The sequence below is a fragment of the Paramisgurnus dabryanus genome, chromosome 10, assembly GCF_030506205.2.
Source record: "Paramisgurnus dabryanus chromosome 10, PD_genome_1.1, whole genome shotgun sequence".
Taxonomy (NCBI): Eukaryota; Metazoa; Chordata; class Actinopteri; order Cypriniformes; family Cobitidae; genus Paramisgurnus; species Paramisgurnus dabryanus.
The window spans coordinates 25,253,779-25,273,418 of record NC_133346.1 but is presented as its reverse complement, the minus strand read 5'-3'; the positions used below and the strand labels follow the sequence as shown (position 1 = coordinate 25,273,418).

The 19,640-nt window shown below is 37.6% G+C and overlaps 1 protein-coding gene across 4 annotated transcripts in view; it reads right to left on the bottom strand.

The window, feature by feature from the left end:
* palm2akap2 (PALM2 and AKAP2 fusion) overlaps window positions 1-19,640 on the bottom strand; it is a 162,388-nt gene that overhangs the window by 74,155 nt on the left and 68,593 nt on the right. For 3 of the 4 annotated variants that reach the window (XM_065240587.2, XM_065240590.2, XM_065240588.2), the window contains exon 3: window positions 13,745-13,790. In XM_065240587.2, the coding sequence (XP_065096659.1) occupies window positions 13,745-13,790 (46 nt within the window). Of the gene's footprint in view, window positions 1-13,744; window positions 13,791-13,927; window positions 14,018-19,640 lie in introns of those variants that run through there. The other variant, XM_065240589.2, reaches the window with a different exon arrangement.

Here is a 19,640-nt window from a genome sequence, read left to right as displayed (position 1 = left end):
CTCATCCAGATTTTATTTGTGTCTGATGTGGAGACAGAAACCATGCGCATAGAGCGCTGAAAATAAAACAAGTCTTAATTTATCAAAAAAAGACAAACAAGGGCTAACATTAAAAGTCCTTAAACAACCAGTAGGGCTAAACAAAAGACCCATTAGAAGGCAAAACACTTCTAGCTCCATCTAGAGCCTGTTATTTGTTTTGCAAAAATGCATTGGATTAAACACAGTGTGATGGAGGGGAGAACGTTTACTAACAAACTTCTGATTCCTGGGTTAACAACCAGAGCTAAGAGAACAACCAATGAAAAGAAGGAATCAAAGATAGAAAGCGACTGTGCCCTTACTAAAACTAGGATCAATATCACACTGCCATTTGAAAGGTGGAGGAACCTACGAGATTTTAAAGGGTTCAAGCTGGATGCAGAGCTTGCCACATTTCTTCTCGACAGGTAATTGTGCTTTATCAACCATTGATTGTATTTCTGAGTGTTATGTAAGTAATCTTAGTATTCTTGCTAAGTATGCGTTCACATTAATACTGGTGCACACGCACTGAAGACGATGAGCTCGAAGGGAGGTTGCTCTGTGGTATTGGGGGAGGAGCATGGAAATTGTAAACATTTGAAATCATCTCAATCCTCCAGACTTGCCGACGGCAGCTTTAAACTATGGTCATTTTGTGATTACAATCAAAACATCAAATCAAATCATAAATGTAGTTAAACCATGATTAATTTTTAGGTGAGCATATTGCAGAGAAGGAGTTTTTAGAAATAGACAAACACAGTTACGCAAATACTAATTATATTGAATTACTTTAGTATTATACGTATTTGCTTAACTTGTGCATTAATACAATCATCCTCATCTATCAGCAATCTTTTACCGAAAAGTTGATATGCTGCTTCATGCTAATCTGGTAACCCACCAGTTTGTTTTACTACCAACAGGGGCGGATCTACTGGGGTGGCACGGGGTGGCAGTTGCCACCCTAAAAGCATTGCCACCCCATATGCCACTCCAGCGCTGGTATCCTAATATATATAATATATACCCGAGTAGGCACTTTTAGCTAGAAAGGCAATGTAGTTTTTCTCTGCGTGTGTTTGGGGGTTGGCGACACATATCTGATGAAGATTGGTGTGTGCGTCTAAGAGGGGGTGGGACAACCACATAGCTGATGATGATTGGCCAAATTTCCATCGTTAGCCAACCAGAGGCAGCAGAGTTTATACACAAGCACAAACAGTCAGTCCAAGCAGAAAGTCTTACAGTGTAAAAAAAAGTCTGTGCAGTCTTGCCAACTTGGTGACTTTGTCACTAGATTAAGAAACTTTTTAGACCCCTTTAGCGACTTTATTAAAAAAGCGACACGGACAAATCAAGCGATCTTTTCTGGCGTGGTTGGAGACTTTTGGAAACTGCCGTGAAAGGATGCATCGCCCCATCCAAGGCACTCACATGCAGCCCGGTTCTCGCGCTGCAGTCCATCCCTTATCGGAGTCGCACAGACCCGCAACAACAGAGCGATGGCGAATGCAACGAGCTCAAAACAAAGGTAGCGGACGCAAACACAAAGTATAAAAAGCACTAACGTTACTTTTCCATCGTTGAGGTGAAAGGCAAAAATGATTATGAACATGCAACTTAAGCCCATGAAGAAAGAGTCTCTTCACGTCTGTAGCTAGTAATTCTGATATAATAAAGCACCTCACATCATCACATGCTGGCAAAAAAATATTGGTTTCTTTTTAGTGTCTTTAAGTGATTAAGTTGAGCATCAGCAAATCAGAGTACTGAATACGATCATATTTTACAGATAAATGTTGCATCAGGATAAAAATACAAAAATTAAACTGTTGATTGTTTAATATTGCCTGAGGTAGTTGCTTGGTAGTTAAAACAACTGAACTGCAGGTTTGTGTAAGCAGTAAATATCTTTTAAGCAGTTCTTTCTAGAGTTAGCCCGTCATGTCTTGTTAGCTAGTGCAGCAATCATTATATTCCATACGTGCATATGAAATCGCTCGTTATGATATTGCCTAATGTTTTTATTTGTCTTCATTAAGGAGACAAAACTATTCAGTGTTGTGTATGTTTAGAAAGCTTGAAAGACAACTTAATGCTGCATTTTCCAGGATATTATGAAAAGAAATGCTGATATCCATTTTTTTAACCAAAAAGAATAGAAAAATTAAAACTATGGTAGTGGAAGGTACAAATAAAACAGAAAAATATGTTGTGGAAGGCAGAGGAGTAGATGAAGTCATGAAAGAAATAAACATAGAAATGGATGGCAAAGAGCTAAAAAAGAAGTGAAAAGACAGAAATCCATCATGAAGTGAGTGAAAGGATTAAAGAAGAGGGTTATGAGAGAAAGATATGTGTGCCTTTCAAATATGTTTTACATTAATATAAACTAGGCAACCCTATTTTATTTATATAACAGTCTTTACCATTATGTTCAACCAGTTAGTGTTTTTAGATATTGATGAGATGTACAGTCTTGTTCAAAATAATAGCAGTACAATGTGACTAACCAGAATAATCAAGGTTTTTAGTATATTTTTTATTGCTACATGGCAAACAAGTTACCAGTAGGTTCAGTAGATTCTCAGAAAACAAATGAGATCCAGCATTCATGATATGCACGCTCTTAAGGCTGTGCAATTGGGCAATTAGTTGAATTAGTTGAAAGGGGTGTGTTCAAAAAAATAGCAGTGTGGCATTCAATAACTGAGGTCATCAATTTTGTGAAGAAACAGGTGTGAATCAGGTGGCCCCTATTTAAGGATGAAGCCAACACTTGTTGAACATGCATTTGAAAGCTGAGGAAAATGGGTCGTTCAAGACATTGTTCAGAAGAACACCGTACTTTGATTAAAAAGTTGATTGGAGAGGGGAAAACCTATAAAGAGGTCAAAAAATGATAGGCTGTTCAGCTAAAATGATCTCCAATGCCTTAAAATGGAGAGCAAAACCAGAGAGACGTGGAAGAAAACGGAAGACAACCATCAAAATGGATAGAAGAATAACCAGAATGGCAAAGGCTCAGCCAATGATCACCTCCAGGATGATCAAAGACAGTCTGGAGTTACCTGTAAGTACTGTGACAGTTAGAAGACGTCTGTGTGAAGCTAATCTATTTTCAAGAATCCCCCGCAAAGTCCCTCTGTTAAAAAAAAGGCATGTGCAGAAGAGGTTACAATTTGCCAAAGAACACATCAACTGGCCTAAAGAGAAATGGAGGAACATTTTGTGGACTGATGAGAGTAAAATTGTTCTTTTTGGGTCCAAGGGCCACAGGCAGTTTGTGAGACGACCCCCAAACTCTGAATTCAAGCCACAGTACACAGTGAAGCATAGAGCATGATATGGGCATGTTTCTCCTACTATGGTGTTGGGCCTATTTATCGCATACCAGGGATCATGGATCAGTTTGCATATGTTAAAATACTTGAAGAGGTCATGTTGCCCTATGCTGAAGAGGACATGCCCTTGAAATGGTTGTTTCAACAAGACAATGACCCAAAACACACTAGTAAACGGGCAAAGTCTTGGTTCCAAACCAACAAAATTAATGTTATGGAGTGGCCAGCCCAATCTCCAGACCTTAATCCAATTGAGAACTTGTGGGGTGATATCAAAAATGCTGTTTCTGAAGCAAAACCAAGAAATGTGAATGAATTGTGGAATGTTGTTAAAGAATCATGGAGTGGAATAACAGCTGAGAGGTGCCACAAGTTGGTTGACTCCATGCCACACAGATGTCAAGCAGTTTTAAAAAACTGTGGTCATCCAACTAAATATTAGTTTAGTGATTCACAGGATTACTAAATCCCAGAAAAAAAAATGTTTGTACAAAATAGTTTTGAGTTTGTACAGTCAAAGGTAGACACTGCTATTTTTTTGAACACACCCCTTTCAACTAATTCAACTAATTGCCCAATTGCACAGCCTTAAGAGCGTGCATATCATGAATGCTGGGTCTCATTTGTTTTCTGAGAATCTACTGAACCTACTGGTAACTTGTTTGCCACGTAGCAATAAAAAATATACTAAAAACCTTGATTATTCTGGTTAGTCACATTGTACTGCTATTATTTTGAACAAGACTGTATGTATTAACTTAGTATTAAGACAAAGGGTGCTACAGTAGAGATGCTGAAGGTAGCTGCTTGGGTACTTATAGGAACATTTGTTGTTGCGTTTTTTTATGTTATAAAATTTGAGGTCCAGTGTATACACCGAATATAGTATATACAGTATAATTTCTTGAATCCTCGACCAGCATGCAAGGATGCTTACTTCATTGCCACCCCTCGTAGTTCTCATAAAACCCCCTTGCCACCCCATAAATAATTTTCTAGATCTGCCCCTGACTACCAACAGTACATGGTACAGTGTACAGGCCCTGGACCTTTTAGAAGAAGGTAATTACACCAAATCAAAGCAAACAACAATGACCCAACACAGAACAGCGAACACAAGGACTTATAATAGAGATGACAATAGATAATTACAAGGTGAAGGTGCGGGGCATAACACAATAATGGGATAATTATCAAGGAAATGAGAGGACTAGGCTAAGACATAAGACAGGAGTAAACTTGGGAAAAGTGTATAAAATCAAGCAAAGGTCATGTGCTTCCACACACACACACACACGTGACACCATGAACAAAAGTCAAGACTATAACAAAAGTTGAGCATAAAAGATTTCAACCACATGGATGATCAGACAAAGAGGAATCAAAGGTCATGTGCTTACAAAATAAAACAAGGACAAGAGAACATGAGTTCAGACCCTGACACCAAGGGCAAAACCCAATCCAAGAAGGTCAGAATCCAAACATCATGCCCTTGTAAAACATGGACATACAAAACAAACACTTGACACATGGAGCATTCAGTAGGAGTCAAGACTCCAACAACATGGCAAACAATGACATCCTGAAAATAATTTACATTAAAGAATTGGCAGATGTTTTTTATCAAAAGTGACTTATGGTGCATTAAATCTAAACATTAATTTTATCGGTATGTGTTCCTGGGACTCAGCCTATGATGTTTGTTTTGCGAACACAATGCTCTACAGACTGATCCACAGGAACAAGAAGTGGTGGAGTCCAATACAGAACTTTTATGTCTTTTTATTAAGACAGACTGTGTCAGACTGTTTTTATCCATACAGCATATACATTTTCTTGCCAAAGATATTGTAAACATACCCAATTAAACCACAAATTAATTATTTTATTTCATAGCAGGGTGGTAACCCATCATAAACATATACAATTACAATACAATAATCAAGGTTATGTACAGGAAAATATTATAATAAAAATACATTTGTATATTTTTATTTAGATATACATTTATTACTTTTTGTTGCTAAATATACTTTGATATTTGCTATGCCATTTATTCAGAACTCAACATTTTTCATCTTTTTTCTTTACAGTTTTAAGCCCGGAGTATAGTCTGTTTTTTAAGTGGACACGAACGTACACCCACAGTCGTACGCACAGCCTTGCAAAGTATTGTTTATTTGACTTAGACAGACGTTCGACACATACGCATTAAATCAAAATGCACTGCATCTCCTGGGCTACATAATACATTCACCTGTAGGCGTGTGTTCAACCTTCACGTACAATGTACACAAGTTTCAAAAATCCAACAGTGCGCATACAGTATGTGCGCACTCTTCTGATGACGAAAAAACTAGACTTTATTCTTAGGTTATATTGCTCATCATGAAAATACATCTTGATTAAAGAATTTTTAGATATTTCTACTGAAAACAAGGCAAAAATACTAAGTAAGAAAGTCATTTTTTTTGCAGTGTATATAAAGTATGTAGAGATTTTATACAAGAACTTTGAAACTCTGCAAGTAATTTCTAATGTGTTTTTAAGCTGCAGGGCTGCAATTACATTGACAGTGCATTCATCACCAGTAACATTGCCCTACAGACTGGCACGATACTCCACGCCCCTCTCATCTGGAGGGAATCCTAAAGCCAGATCTCTTTCACATCGAGTATGCTGGCACATAGCGAAGCTTAGAGTAACACACAGAAATAGGCCAACAGCAATGCACGTTCCTCGCTACAGGACGTAATCTATAGCTCAGCGTACATCTTAAAACATCACTCTTGCTGAGGTAAAGTTGACACGCATGGCTAATTTCCAGACAGACAGAGGCCTCTGCAAAAAATTGGTGACATGAGTTAAGCATGAATAACAGGTAATATAATGTGACGTTGGGCTTGTTGAGCCAGTCAAACAATGAGGATTTGTTTTCCATTCTATATGGAAAACATCTGGATGGAAGTAAAGCTTCGTTCTCTATCTCCACTGATGGCAATGTTGTTACTTAAATCAAACAAAATTAAATTTTGAACTGTGACAGAGGAACCCCTGTGTGATAAACACAAGTTCAGGGATTATTCAATAAACTCTGCTTTGTTTTATTCTATCATAACTTTGTCTCCTGCCTGCTGTTCTTCTGCATATTTGTATTTGCCTTGTGGTTGAGTGTTAACTCACAACAGATCTGACTGTCTTTGATAAAGGCCCAATTCCAATTCTATTTTATACCCCTACGACTACCCCTTCCATCTTTAAACAGAGTGAGAATGGGAAGGGTTAAAAATATTCCCCTAAGAAATGGGACACCACTACTACACTGTCATATGACATCCTACGTCAAAGTAGATGCAATGTTTATCACAAACCTAAAATATGCTGCCTTCACCTGTAGTTTATTTACAGCCTAAAAAGTAGCCCTGGAAGCCCAAAAGCAGCACACCACACACACCCCTCTCTTAGAGATTCTCTTAGCGATTCAGCTGTGGCCGGTTGCATAAACATAGCCGTGACGTTAAGACTGCGTCTTAAGAATGATACTAACTAACAAGCAATTAGTTAGCGCTAATCAGTCTTATTATTTGGATTTAAATTAGACCAATCTACCTTTTTATGTAACATACTTAAAACAGTTATGATCCGTCTTGAAGAAAAAAATTCATGACTAGCTTTTAAGACTAGTCTTTAAGTTTTATGCAACTGGCTGCAGATGCTCTCTCCCTTAGTCTATTAATGTTCTGGTTTCCCACGGTCTGTTCGCAATTGCTGTGGTGGACTGGCAAGCTGAAGCAGCGGGAGTTAGACTGGGGGAACAGGGACGCGATCAGACCGGGCAAACTGGATGTGATCAGACCAGGGAAACCCAGAACCTGGTCAGACGGAGGAACAGGGACACATTCAGTCAGGCGGAAATGAGACGCGATCGCAGTCCGGAGGTTACATTTGTCTATGCTGCTTTACTATTGTGCAATTAGTAACGCGGGCTATGTTAGCAAACTTTAGCGATTTTTTGCAAACATTTCTTTTAAGTACATGACTGTAAATAGGAACACAAGATTGAATGTAACATAAAGCAAATTTGTCATTAAAAAACTTTATTAATGTGAAAAAAAGACAAATTATATACGCATGAGCAGCCAGAGTAGTCAGAGTTGGATCTAACAAGAGTAATCCATATATAGGTATGTTGGATGTTGATGCATCTATGCATAATAATGGGCTACATCCAATTTCACAATGTATTCATGTTATATTGCCACTGACATGGATTATGTGGATTCGATTTGAAAAAGTATGATTATGGATTGTATTATACAACCTGACAAAATAGACACAGAAGCACGTTGTGTCATGGCTTTTACCTAAAACTCGGAAAAGCAAAAGTGGTAAAGCTTCAACACCAGAGTGTCACAATGAACCGCTGTAAAGTGAGTTTTCATAATGAAATCAGCTAGATCAGTGGTTCAAAAACTTTTTGGCTTATGACCCTCCTTGTGTAAGGTGTATCCCTTCACTGTCTCTCCAAAAAAATTAATGACATAAACAATCTTAAACTTAGAATTTGAATTATACTAAACATATTACATGACACAAAATAGTGCTGTTGGTTATGATTAAACTGGGCCCCCCTAGCACCATCTTGCACCTCCCAGTTGGGGAACCATTGACCTGGATGCTAATGCTTACATGCAAATGCAAACCATATGTCACTTAATGGAATATAGTGCAGTTTCAAGAGTGGCAGTTTTTCAAACTGGCAAAAATAATTCATTATTACCTACTCAAAAGTATGCACTTTTCTAATGTACTGCATACACTTTTAGTGTATACATGTATGCAAATTGGTATGATCACTGGGTTTAGCCAATGAATTGGAGCAGACAGACGGGACAAAAACTTAGCTGAGGTCAAGAAACAGACAACAGAAGAAACAGCCTGTGACCAATGACCTGAGCTGTTACAGTATGTGTCACTGTTGACTCCTACAACTGACGCCTCCAATGAAAGCAATGCTGGCATTTCTGATTTCACAAAGACAAACTATAACATTGATTGTCTTAAATGTCAATCTAGTTTAGTTTGATTTGAAACATGAAAGAAAATCACATCCCATATTTTGATAATATCTATAATATCTATATGGTTTCTCTTAGACTACCATACCATTTGATTTCTATAAATGATCTCTAAACTTTTATTAAATGTCAACAACATTGTGTTGTTATTATTTCACCTAAAGGATTTTATTAGAAACATCTGAGAGAACTATTTAACTGAGAACCGAAAAATATTACCTCCCAAGCTTTAGCAACCTCTGACCAATAAAAAAGTCCTATGGCAGCTAATGACGTGAAAGTGTGTTACACTCTGTCTTCTGTATTCATTGTATGTCTTATCTGCCATTTCTTTAAAATCTTTACTGATGGTGGTGGCTTTATCAAGAGTCACAAGTGCTTGTCTCAGAGGACAGACCGAAATAGACTGGACATAGTTTTCCCAGAAAGCACTTTGAGAAAGGAAGTCTTTGAGAAGACTTGTGGGTTTTGGTTGGGGGTTATGGTTTTCCCATTTTCAATTGCATGATGAATACTATGCATACTATTTTTATATATTACATATGCTAACCAAATTAAATTAACTAAACGCATGAGGTAACTGCTTCTAAATGTATGCTTTAGCAAATTTTGTATTTGTATTTGAAGTATTTGCTAAATTCATACTATTTACGGGGGAGGGGTACTTAAAAAAACACTTTATCAAAGAAACATCTAATTAGGGGACAACAAATAAGAAGGGAGTTGATTCAGCTATGATTCAATATTCCTGTCCGTTTGATCTCATTTTTATGATTAATCTTAATTTTTATTTATGTTATGATACAGTACGTGCAAAAAGTAACCATGTAATAATATATCAGGTAAATATAGTAGACACAAAAAGTCTTATTGCAATTCTTTGTGAAAGTCTGCTGCATTATTTAAACAAACCATCATTTACATGTGTTTATATATTGCAAAGTTAACCTGTTACCTAATGATATGGATGTCACAACTTCATAAGAGTGCCAATTATTCATATACAACCAGCTGTCAGGCTTTATTAATGCAAAGCAGATACTAAAAATTATGTCTTTAGTGAAATGCTAATGGGTCCACATTGTAAACATATTTACAGAGGAATAAGAACACACTAATATGAGTGCATCATGTGCTTATGGGTTATTTTGGGTCTTTATGTTCCTCCGTGCAGCTACGCCCTCCTGTTGGAACGTCCAGTATGAATATCATTATGATCACATTGCAGGTCAGGTCAGAATCCAGTACACTCTAAAAAATGCTGGGTTATTTTCAACCCAACGTTGGGTTAAAAGGGGACGAGCCCAGCAGCTGGTTGAAACAACCCAGCATGGGTTAAATTATAACCCAGAAGGCTGGGATTGTCCCTTTTTGACACAATGCTGGGTTTAAAATAACCCAGCACTTTTAGAGTGTACGGACAACTGTGTGCATTATTAATTTCTTGTTCTAATACTTTCTTCCAGTTTATTGTGCAGATACAATGAGTAAACATGATTGAAAATAAGGAAAATAAAAAGTAAGCATATGTAATTGAATGCTTGCAAGAGTTGAACCCTGACATAATGAGTAAAGAGATAATACTGTGGATGGCTTTTAACCGTTGAAATCCCATCTCCTACAACAATTGCCTTTATAACTTTGAACAAGGCACTTAACTTTAGGTTACTTCAGGGAACTGCACCTATAATTATTGCACTGTACTGCAACTCACTGTGGATAAATAATTCATATTGTTTTATTGAATATTTGACTGCAGTGCATCCTTCCTGTTTGAAACACTTAGATACAGAGATAAGGCATGGAATTAAGCCAAATTGGTTCAAACATATCTGTCTACGCTCTTATATTTGTGTAGTGCTCTTAGCAGAAAGGCTTTTGGTTACAACACAATTAGTTTTTAATCATTTTGTTGGAAATACAGCTGAGCCCCCACTCCCATGAGCTATGGAAAATCAAAACGAACCTGAAGGTCGCCCCACCTTCAAAAAATATGCAAACCCAGAGCCAAATCATTACAAACAAAGCTAAATTTAACCTGCTAGTAATCGCTGCCTGTGCTATGTTAGCAGTGTTGGCTAAATGGGGCCTGTAGTCAAGGTTTAGACATGAGCTGGACTAAATTGTTTTTTTATAACAAAAGCTTAGAGCATGCACTAAAGTCAAGTCTTTTCTTGAAAGTCTTTCCGTCCAAGCTCAGCCCATAGAAAATCACTTTTAGCCAGGCTCAATTAGCAATCCTCTAACACATTTCTTATTTGAGCTTGGCCTGAACACAAAAGCCACATTATTGGCCTGAACAGCTGTCCTGTGCCACAGCAGTCTGTGGTTTGGAGTTGTGGACCTAAAACAGTTAGATAGCACAAACCAGTAACACTTGATGGATTGGTTTATTGTAGCGTGACAGGGGAAGTTGTCTACAAAATGATCAAAAGCAATCTTTTTATGTTAATAGTATGATTATTAAACATGATGTGATATTCAAATGGTACCCCATTCAGTGGGAGAGTTTGGTTTGTGGTTGGCTCTGTTGACTGGGGAGTCTATTATATTAACTGCTGGTTAAATCCAGTATTTATTCTGAACTCCCAGTGAAATGGCATGATACAACATCCAGAACAGTGCTATTCTGATGAAAATATTGTTGTAGAGTATTTGAATACAATAACCATTGAACTGCATCTCTCCAAAAAATTCTTGGCTTTAGCTCATTTTAAAGTATTGCTTGGCCAACTTTAAGCAGGCTTTGCTGTTTTGGAGTAAATGAGAAGGAAGCCCAGATAAGGCATGTGGTTGGATAACTAAGATTTGTGAGTGAGTGAAAAAAGAAACCCTAAATTGTAAATCCACAGACAAACTCATGTGGTACTTGAGGGCAAGTCTAAATGAAAAGCTGTCTAATGAGCACAGCATATATAAAGCACTGACCAAGTTAAATAAAAAAAATTAAATAACAGTACTTAACAATAGTTTGCTTACATTTTTTATTATTATAAAAGTTATTAAAAATGCATGCATCATTAATTGTATTGCATATACTTGTGTGATGGATTTGAACAAACCTTGAAGCCTACTGTAAGATAAACTAAAAAAACTTATTGCACAGCCTAAAATACGTTGGTCCTAGTACATATCGCTGTATCTTTCGGTTGGAGTCACTTGCTTTTTTCCCCATTTATGTGACTGTCAGGATTGATCGTGTTCTGGTAAAGTATGTCAAGAACTTCTTGTTTACAGGAAACATAGTGGTGACTTACAAAAGGGACAGTAATGAATGATCAAAATACATTTGTATATTTTAGTCAGTGGACACCATAAGTCGCTTAGGCATGCCCAAGCTACAAACTGCACAAATCTTCCTAAGTTTGTGTATTTGTCTGCTTTTTAACTTTTTAAAATCCCTCATCAAATGGACAAAAACCAAATGCCTGTAGTGGACATTTCATCAAAAGTTGCAGTGATATGTACCTGCAGCAATGTATTTTAGGTTATGCAGAAATGTAGGTAGAATTACTTGTTGCAAAAATCCATGTAGACTTAGTGTACATTGCAAAAGGGATAAGAGCTATAGATAATAGCAATATCATAGAGACTTGGTGGTGGGCACATCAGCTTTCTAACAATGCCCTAAAAACAATCCAGAAAACCTATAACAACCATATAGCAACACCCTGGCAACCACCCACATCACCCTATAATTGTGGGTGGGCTTTTGCGTGAGCAACCAACACCAACAATTTCCTCAGAAAGCAAAAATGTACTGTAGATTTCAACATTTCAATCAAGATGGGTTAAAGTAGACAGACTTGAACTGTTTTTTAGTAATAAGCTTTTATAGGACTCTCACCCATGCTACCATTCTACATTAATAGTGGTATGTGGGACTATTACAGCTTTCCACTGAGCTACAAACAGCACAATAAAGTTTCTCAAGCTCGTTAATGTTATTTTTTTCCAGCATATTGCAAAAAGGGGAATCCATTGTTATCCACGTAGGACTTGTAACTGATGAAATTCTTTGTCTGACTAAATGCTTGAGAATACATTGCAAGACGTTCATTACTTGGTGAAACTTTATGCAAATGTAAAAGCTATCTAGTGAACAGCAGAATGGTTTGAAACAAAAACATGTTATTGTACGATTGAAACAAATAGCAAACTAAATGCCAAGGTAGTGTGAAGCAGAAGCAATGTTTTTCATGTGTTCTCATGCATTAGAATTAATGCATTAGCAGTTGTACACATGTTAATGATGTCATAACAATCAAACACAATTGATAGCTGTAGTATTATAGTAACTATCAGATGGGATAAAGGCACTGCACTATGGCTAAAAATGAAAAATAATTGTAATATCATTACTTTAATTTGAGCAACTGAAGGCTATTCTGCTCTCAAAGCCAAAGTAAATCAGTAGACGCTATTTAGATTACGTTTCCTTCGTTTGAGCAAAGCATCATTAGTGCAGGCCCTATCTTAAATTGTAACCTTTCAAGTGACAAACTCATTTATAATACATTAGCATATACACTTATAGCTGCCAAGAATTATTGTTTATTGTTAAAACTTGACATATATTAAATTGGTGGTTTTCTCATACTTCAATAAAAATTAAGGTTTGCCATTAAACTCTGGTTCATAATTTGGCAGTGTGCGAGATGGTGGATCCTATTAATCTTTTAAGCAATCAGACTTGTGCTTTTCACTTCAAAAAATATGTGACATAAACAATTGACTTGTTGCGTAGCCATAAAACACCAACCGCATAGCAACAGTTTTTTAATTAGGATGGTGGTTTTAACATGGAAAAGCAAATGCAAAGTTTTTATGAACTACAATAGGTTAATTGCACACTTGGACGCCCTTACATGTTATTTTAGCAATGTATATTGATTGGAATCACAAAGATGTTAGCAATGGGGCTAAAATAGTTTTCCATCTGTTGCTTACTGCTGGTCAATGCAGAGGTGTTGACCTGGAGCCAAATTTAGTCACACATTTTAAATTCCTTCCCTTGGTTCATATGGTGAATCACCCATGTCATAAGTGTGTGAGAAGTGTATGACAAACTCACAATAAAATCTACAAAGACGCTTAAACTAAGCCTCTACATGCTTCCATAACACCCATTCCTTTTGAGTCTGATTTTAAATAGATGGATTCTCAAACTAGTTCTCTAGTCCTGAATTTCCTAGTGTAGGGGAGCATAGCATATAAACAATGTCTATATTGGTATGACAGGAAAAGCAGTTTCGGATTGAATGTGTAAGTAGAGAAACATAACCAAAAACTTACCGCCAGGGCTTGTAGCCTTTCCTTATGAAGTTCGGCTTCAGCCATCCTGGAAAAACAAAGGCAGAACTCTCAGCAACGGCGAGATTGGTAATCCCAAGTATTTTTGTGTGTGTGGGATGGTAAATGAGCAGATGTTGTAGTTGTCTAACAGACACACACACACACATACACACACACACACACACTCAGGCCTGGTTCTCTGAAGTAGACACAGTGTACTGAGGGCAAGATCTTCTCATTCACTGGCCATGTGTCTGCCAGACTCTTTCCTCTCTCTCTCTCTCTCTCTCTCTCTCTCTCTCTCTCTCTCTCTCTCTCTCTCTCTCTCTCTCTCTCTCTCTCTCTCTCTCTCTCTCCTCCTCCTACCTATCTGCCTCTCTGTCACAGCCGAGAGGAGGGCAGTATAGACAGATGACAGAATCTTAAACCCGCCTCCACACATAGCAGCCAATAGGAAGGGAAGAACAGTTGTGTCACATCTAACTGTGAATGCAGCTGTTTGTGTGAGTGTGTGTGTGTGTGTGTGTGTGTGTGTGTGTGTGTGTGTGTGTGTGTGTGTGTGTGTGTGTGTGTGTGTGTGTGTGTGTGTGTGTGTGTGTGTGTGTGTCTTCTGGGATGGAAAACAAAGGTGTGCCATACACTGGGAACATGAGCAACTGCAAGCTTAAAAGAAATCAGCTACATCATGTTTGTTAATCTGCCGGCTGTTTTGTTATTTTTTAATAATATCTAATAATTTAAATGTGTCATTTCACCGCAAAACAACAAAATCTGACATAATTTCATTCATCAAAGTAGATGCACTCAAAAATGCTGGGTTTGTCAAAAGGGAACGAACACAGTTGGTTGTAATTTAGTTGGGTTGTTTCAACCCAAAATGCTGGGTTGTTTTAACCCATTGTGGGGTGAAACATTTTCTTGTCCCATTTTGACTGAACGGTGGGTTGAAAACTACCCGGCATTTTATAGATTGCAGTGACCGGGTTTGACACTAGTGCAGTGAAACACCATTATGACCATTCTAGAGGTATACAGGTAAGGTCTGAATATGAAAATACAATTTGAGAATTAAAAAGTATCAATCAATAACTGATATAATTTCAGTGTAGGTTTTAAATACTTATATATTTACATCTTTTACAGCATGACTACTTTTATAGTACTTTTTAGTTTTGTTTCTTTTTTGTGTGGAACAAGAAAGTCCTACTGCTTTGTAATGACATAATGATACATTAATTTTTTTTAGGTATCTATTTAAGAACTAAATTGTGCCATCAAATTAGAAAGGTTCTGTTTTGGAATCAGATTTATGTTTATTTCAATTTGATCAGGGTGTGATCTTTATATTTAAAGAACTTCATATGTATATGATGTTGAACATAGTTTACTTTTGTTATATGTGAAGAACATTAACATGCTCTTATTAACAGTCTAGAACTTGCAAAAATAATTTGCAAAAAGTTGCTGACTGGAAAAATGTCATCACGCTCTGTGAATATGGCTCTCTTTTTTGGAAAGCAGCTTTGAGGGGCTGTACTAACATCCTGAGTTCAAATTTATTCCTCCAGTAAAGCCAAAGGGAGAAGTGGGGAATGGGGGTACGACTGCCTTTCCCAACCCAACCTCTCATTCAACTCCTTTGGAAGGATACAAAAACTCCTTATATGGAGAAAAGGTTGATCTAATAGACTCTGTAACGTTTGCGAGAGGGAAGCTCATGGGAACTGTAAGAAATGCAGTGAATGAGATTGTAACTAAATGTTATGACTGGCCAGTGTGTGTACAGTACTGCCTGCTGTATGTACATGACAAATCAGCTATGTTACTGTAAGCAAATAGATCAACACAAAAAACTCTGAAACACTGAAAGTCGGTCCTTCCAGAAAAACGCTGTTTTGTGATTGTTGCGGGCAAAAATCCTTGGTCTTGCGACACATTTTCTTAAAAAAATGCGATGGAATATGCGGATATTTATGTGATTTCATGCGATGAAATTGCGTGAACTTGTAGAAATTGCGTGAACTTGCGAAACTGTGTGAAATTGCAAAAACTGTTTGCAGCTTTTCATTGATGTTCACGTCGCGTAATTAAGTCACTTCCTAACATTCCCATGACAACAGGGGACATGGCTGCGCATGTGTGAAGTAAATGCAACATTTTTCAACTTTCTGCTAAGATATATATTTACTTTATATAATTTTTGTTATGAAAATGCAGAGGATTATGAAATCATGCAAGCCCCACATATTTTGCAGAAATCTGCAATTTATGCGCCGAAAGTGCGTATTTAAAAAAATGCCGCCCCAACATAAATATGCAGACTTTGTCTGATTATGCATTGAATCATGCGATCGCATAATAACTGGAAAGTCATCGATTTTGATTAAGTGGGGGCTATTGCTATTTCATGCAATCTGACTTATTAACGGTTAAGAGAAAACCTCATGCTAAACATATGCATGCAAAGTGTCAAAAGGCAGTTGAGCATGTGACTAGGTATTTCTGGGCCGAACTCTTCCTACAAGCAGTGCTTTAAGTGGGCCGGAACGCGCCGGTACTCAATACCGCCACTTCTAAATATAGCTCTTGTGCGTACCACCACCTCTCCGTGCGCCCAGAACGTGCTTTTAGCGTACCGGAACGCTCATTTGCACATCTGTTTAAAAATTAGAGGTTTAATTTAATCATTTGGCTGCGCTGCCGCTTTTCAGAGCGCCCTTTTCAGAGCGCCCTTCACAAAAAACTATATTTTATGGCGTAATAGCACTTTTGGGAGTACTTCGACTCGGCGCAGTAACACCCTCCCTCTCCCATTATGAGAGTGAGAAGGGGAGCGGACTTTTCAGGCGAGTCGAAGTACTCCCAAAAGTGCTATTACGCCATACAATATAGTTCCTCTTTTAAATCCGCTTAGAAAAGCGCTATGTTTTATTTTGTACCACCAAACTTGCTCGTATAACTACTCGTCTTAAATAGGAAAAACGTTGATGTGTTTGGTCACTTCTAACTTTATCTCTAAATGGTACCATTGAATGAATGGGGCTAAGCTAAATGCTATCGTAGCGTCGCAGCGCGCTCCAGCGCTTACGTGCACACACACAGATGACAGAGGGATGATTCAACAGTTCTTAGTTAAGGTAATAACATATTTTAATATTGAAAATGAGTAGACTATTCCTTTAAAGCACTGCCTACAAGTATCTGAAAGTTTTATCCAAACCAAGGGAAAACCTTCCGATCTCTCTGATGAAGCCAGTACGGAAGTGATTTGAACTGCAATTCTTTGACTGGCAGCTCTAGGCTGGCTCCAAAACGGAATGAAATTCCCATAGACCTCCATGTAAAAATGTCCAACTTAACAGCAGAAAATGTTTAAATTACAGCCTGGTAAAAAAAGTTTTTTTGTCTATATAGATTATTTTGCCCTTCATGACAACTGTGTGGGGGGTAAATTTTTTTAACTCATCCGTTTAAATTATAGTTAGGGCCCAAGCACCGAGGAGCAGGCCAGAATGGCCTGCACCGTGGGTGCAAAGCCCTATTGTTTTTGCCCAGTTTCTTCTTTTTTTTCTCCAAAATGAATTGCATTTTTGAGGGCCTAAACATGCTCGAAAACTCATGAAATTTTGCAAAGGCATCAGAAGTGAAGAAAATGTACATGTGGTATAGGCGACAGAAGTGGGCATGTAGAAATGACTCGATAGCGCTACCTGCAAAATTTCAAGAGAACAGCTCTCCCACTATGAAAAACGTACAGATACGAAATTTGGTAGGGTCATATATCACCTCAAGACCTACAAAAAAGTCCCTTTGAACCAAGCTCTAAACCCCACAGGAAGTGACCATTTTGAATTTTCTCTGTGATTTCTGTGCAAATTTTGCCATTTCCAGGCTCAACTCCTTCTGGAGATTTAATTAGATAATCATCATATTTGGTCTGTGTCATCTAAAGGCCTTTGCGATGTTAAATTGCAAAGCTTTGACTTTTCGTTGGAGGGTGTGTCCGTGACAGCCTGCCAAATTTCTGCTTTTCGCCATAAAACAGGAAGTTGTTCTAACTTAGCTTGAACCGTCCAATCTGACTCTATCTGCCTGGCGAAGTTTGATGTTTCACCATGAAACTGGATGTTGTTGTAATTCAGGCATACAATGTCTGACCTGCCACATACTTCACACACTTAATGTGGGTCCCGGCCTGAAAACATCAACATAGCAAAATACAGATACAGTCATAGCGCCACCTAGATGCAGCAGGAAACACTGATTCACTGCTCTAAGAGATTTAGCAGTATCAACATCATATTTGGTAAGTTTTATGAGAATATCCACATATATTTACACACTACAATTCATATCCCTACTTTTCACTGTTTTTCACGGTGCACATACGTGCGAGGCCCCTTCCATCGCAGCTTGCAGCTTTAATAAACCTTAAAGTTCTGCATTATTAAGGGTGTGGCTGCTTGAGTGACAGTTGAACAGCCACTGCTGTCACTGGAATCGACCTAGGCAGGCGTGGTTTCAACCACCAGCCCCCTCATCTTCATCCACGTCCCGCCTCTTATAAGTCACAGGCATCACTTCACCCGACAGCTTTGTTTTATATCAAGAATCAACAATGGCATGAAAGAAGAAGTGTGTTTTTGGATGTCAAGAGAAGAAGAAGCCTTGTTTTGCATTAACTCAACCTTATGGAAACAGTGGATATAAGTTTATATACTGCAAAGGTATTTACTGTAAGGGCACATTAAATTTACTACGCAGAACTATACAGGCCAATACAGTAACTACATTTTGAATTATAATAAGTATCAGACATGCTATACATATATATCTATTTAAATGATAATAAAATAAAGTTAACAATTTAAAAAACATAACTCTCTCTGTCTCACCAGTCTCTCTGCTATTGACCTAAAACTCTGAATATGCATTAGTCAAAACTACAAACTATTGCTATATGCATATTGTGATATGCACATTTGCAATATTTCCATCATTTGAATATATCTTAAAAAAGTGTACTCTAGCTGGCACTATTCAGCTGAATAAATAATTTAGATGAGCTGAACAAATCAATGTAATCTAATGTAAAATGACAAAAATAAAATGAGTAACATGAGTACAAATCTTAGACAGTCTGGAGTGATAAATATTATGTGAGTGATTCATACAGAATCAATTTTACATGACCTACAGCAGCACTTCACATTGGCAAATTGAGGAAATTCCAGGAAGTTTGTGTAACCTCTGGAAATAAGCTGAAAGCCACAAAACACAGAACACTAACAGACAACAAATTTCAGAAGCTTTGTGACTAAACCAGCTCTACAAAAGTTAAAAAAAACAAAGGTCCGTGAAACCTTCCCACGTCAGCACTATGGTATGACAAATTGTACTACTCTGTGTTACACTATCTTCATTACTTTAAACAGAGCACATGACTGTCAATGTATTTATTTAAAGTTTTAATTTCAAACACCTCAAACTGGCCTATTTTTGATGAAATGTCGATGATGACACTAATTTAAGAATCTTAAATCGGATTTTCCCAGCAGTCTCTAAAGTGCAGTGTATTACACGTAGCACTAGGAGACTTCTTCCCATGCCACGCACGTTTCCATTTCCAGCCAACAGTTGCAACGTCATCAGTCGACATAACAGACAAAAGCAATATTGTTTCTCTGGCACAGTGACCTCATCCAATGAGCCAGTGAGGCGCAGTAATACCTTCCAGATGTGCCCGTCCAGACGCTGGAAATTGAAGACCAAAATAATGCACAGCAAAATGGCCTTCACACTCCTTTTAAAGTGAAACACACCATAAGTGCGCAGACTGCCTCATTCAAAAACAACTTACAGATGTACTTTATAATCTCATAATTACATTTTATAA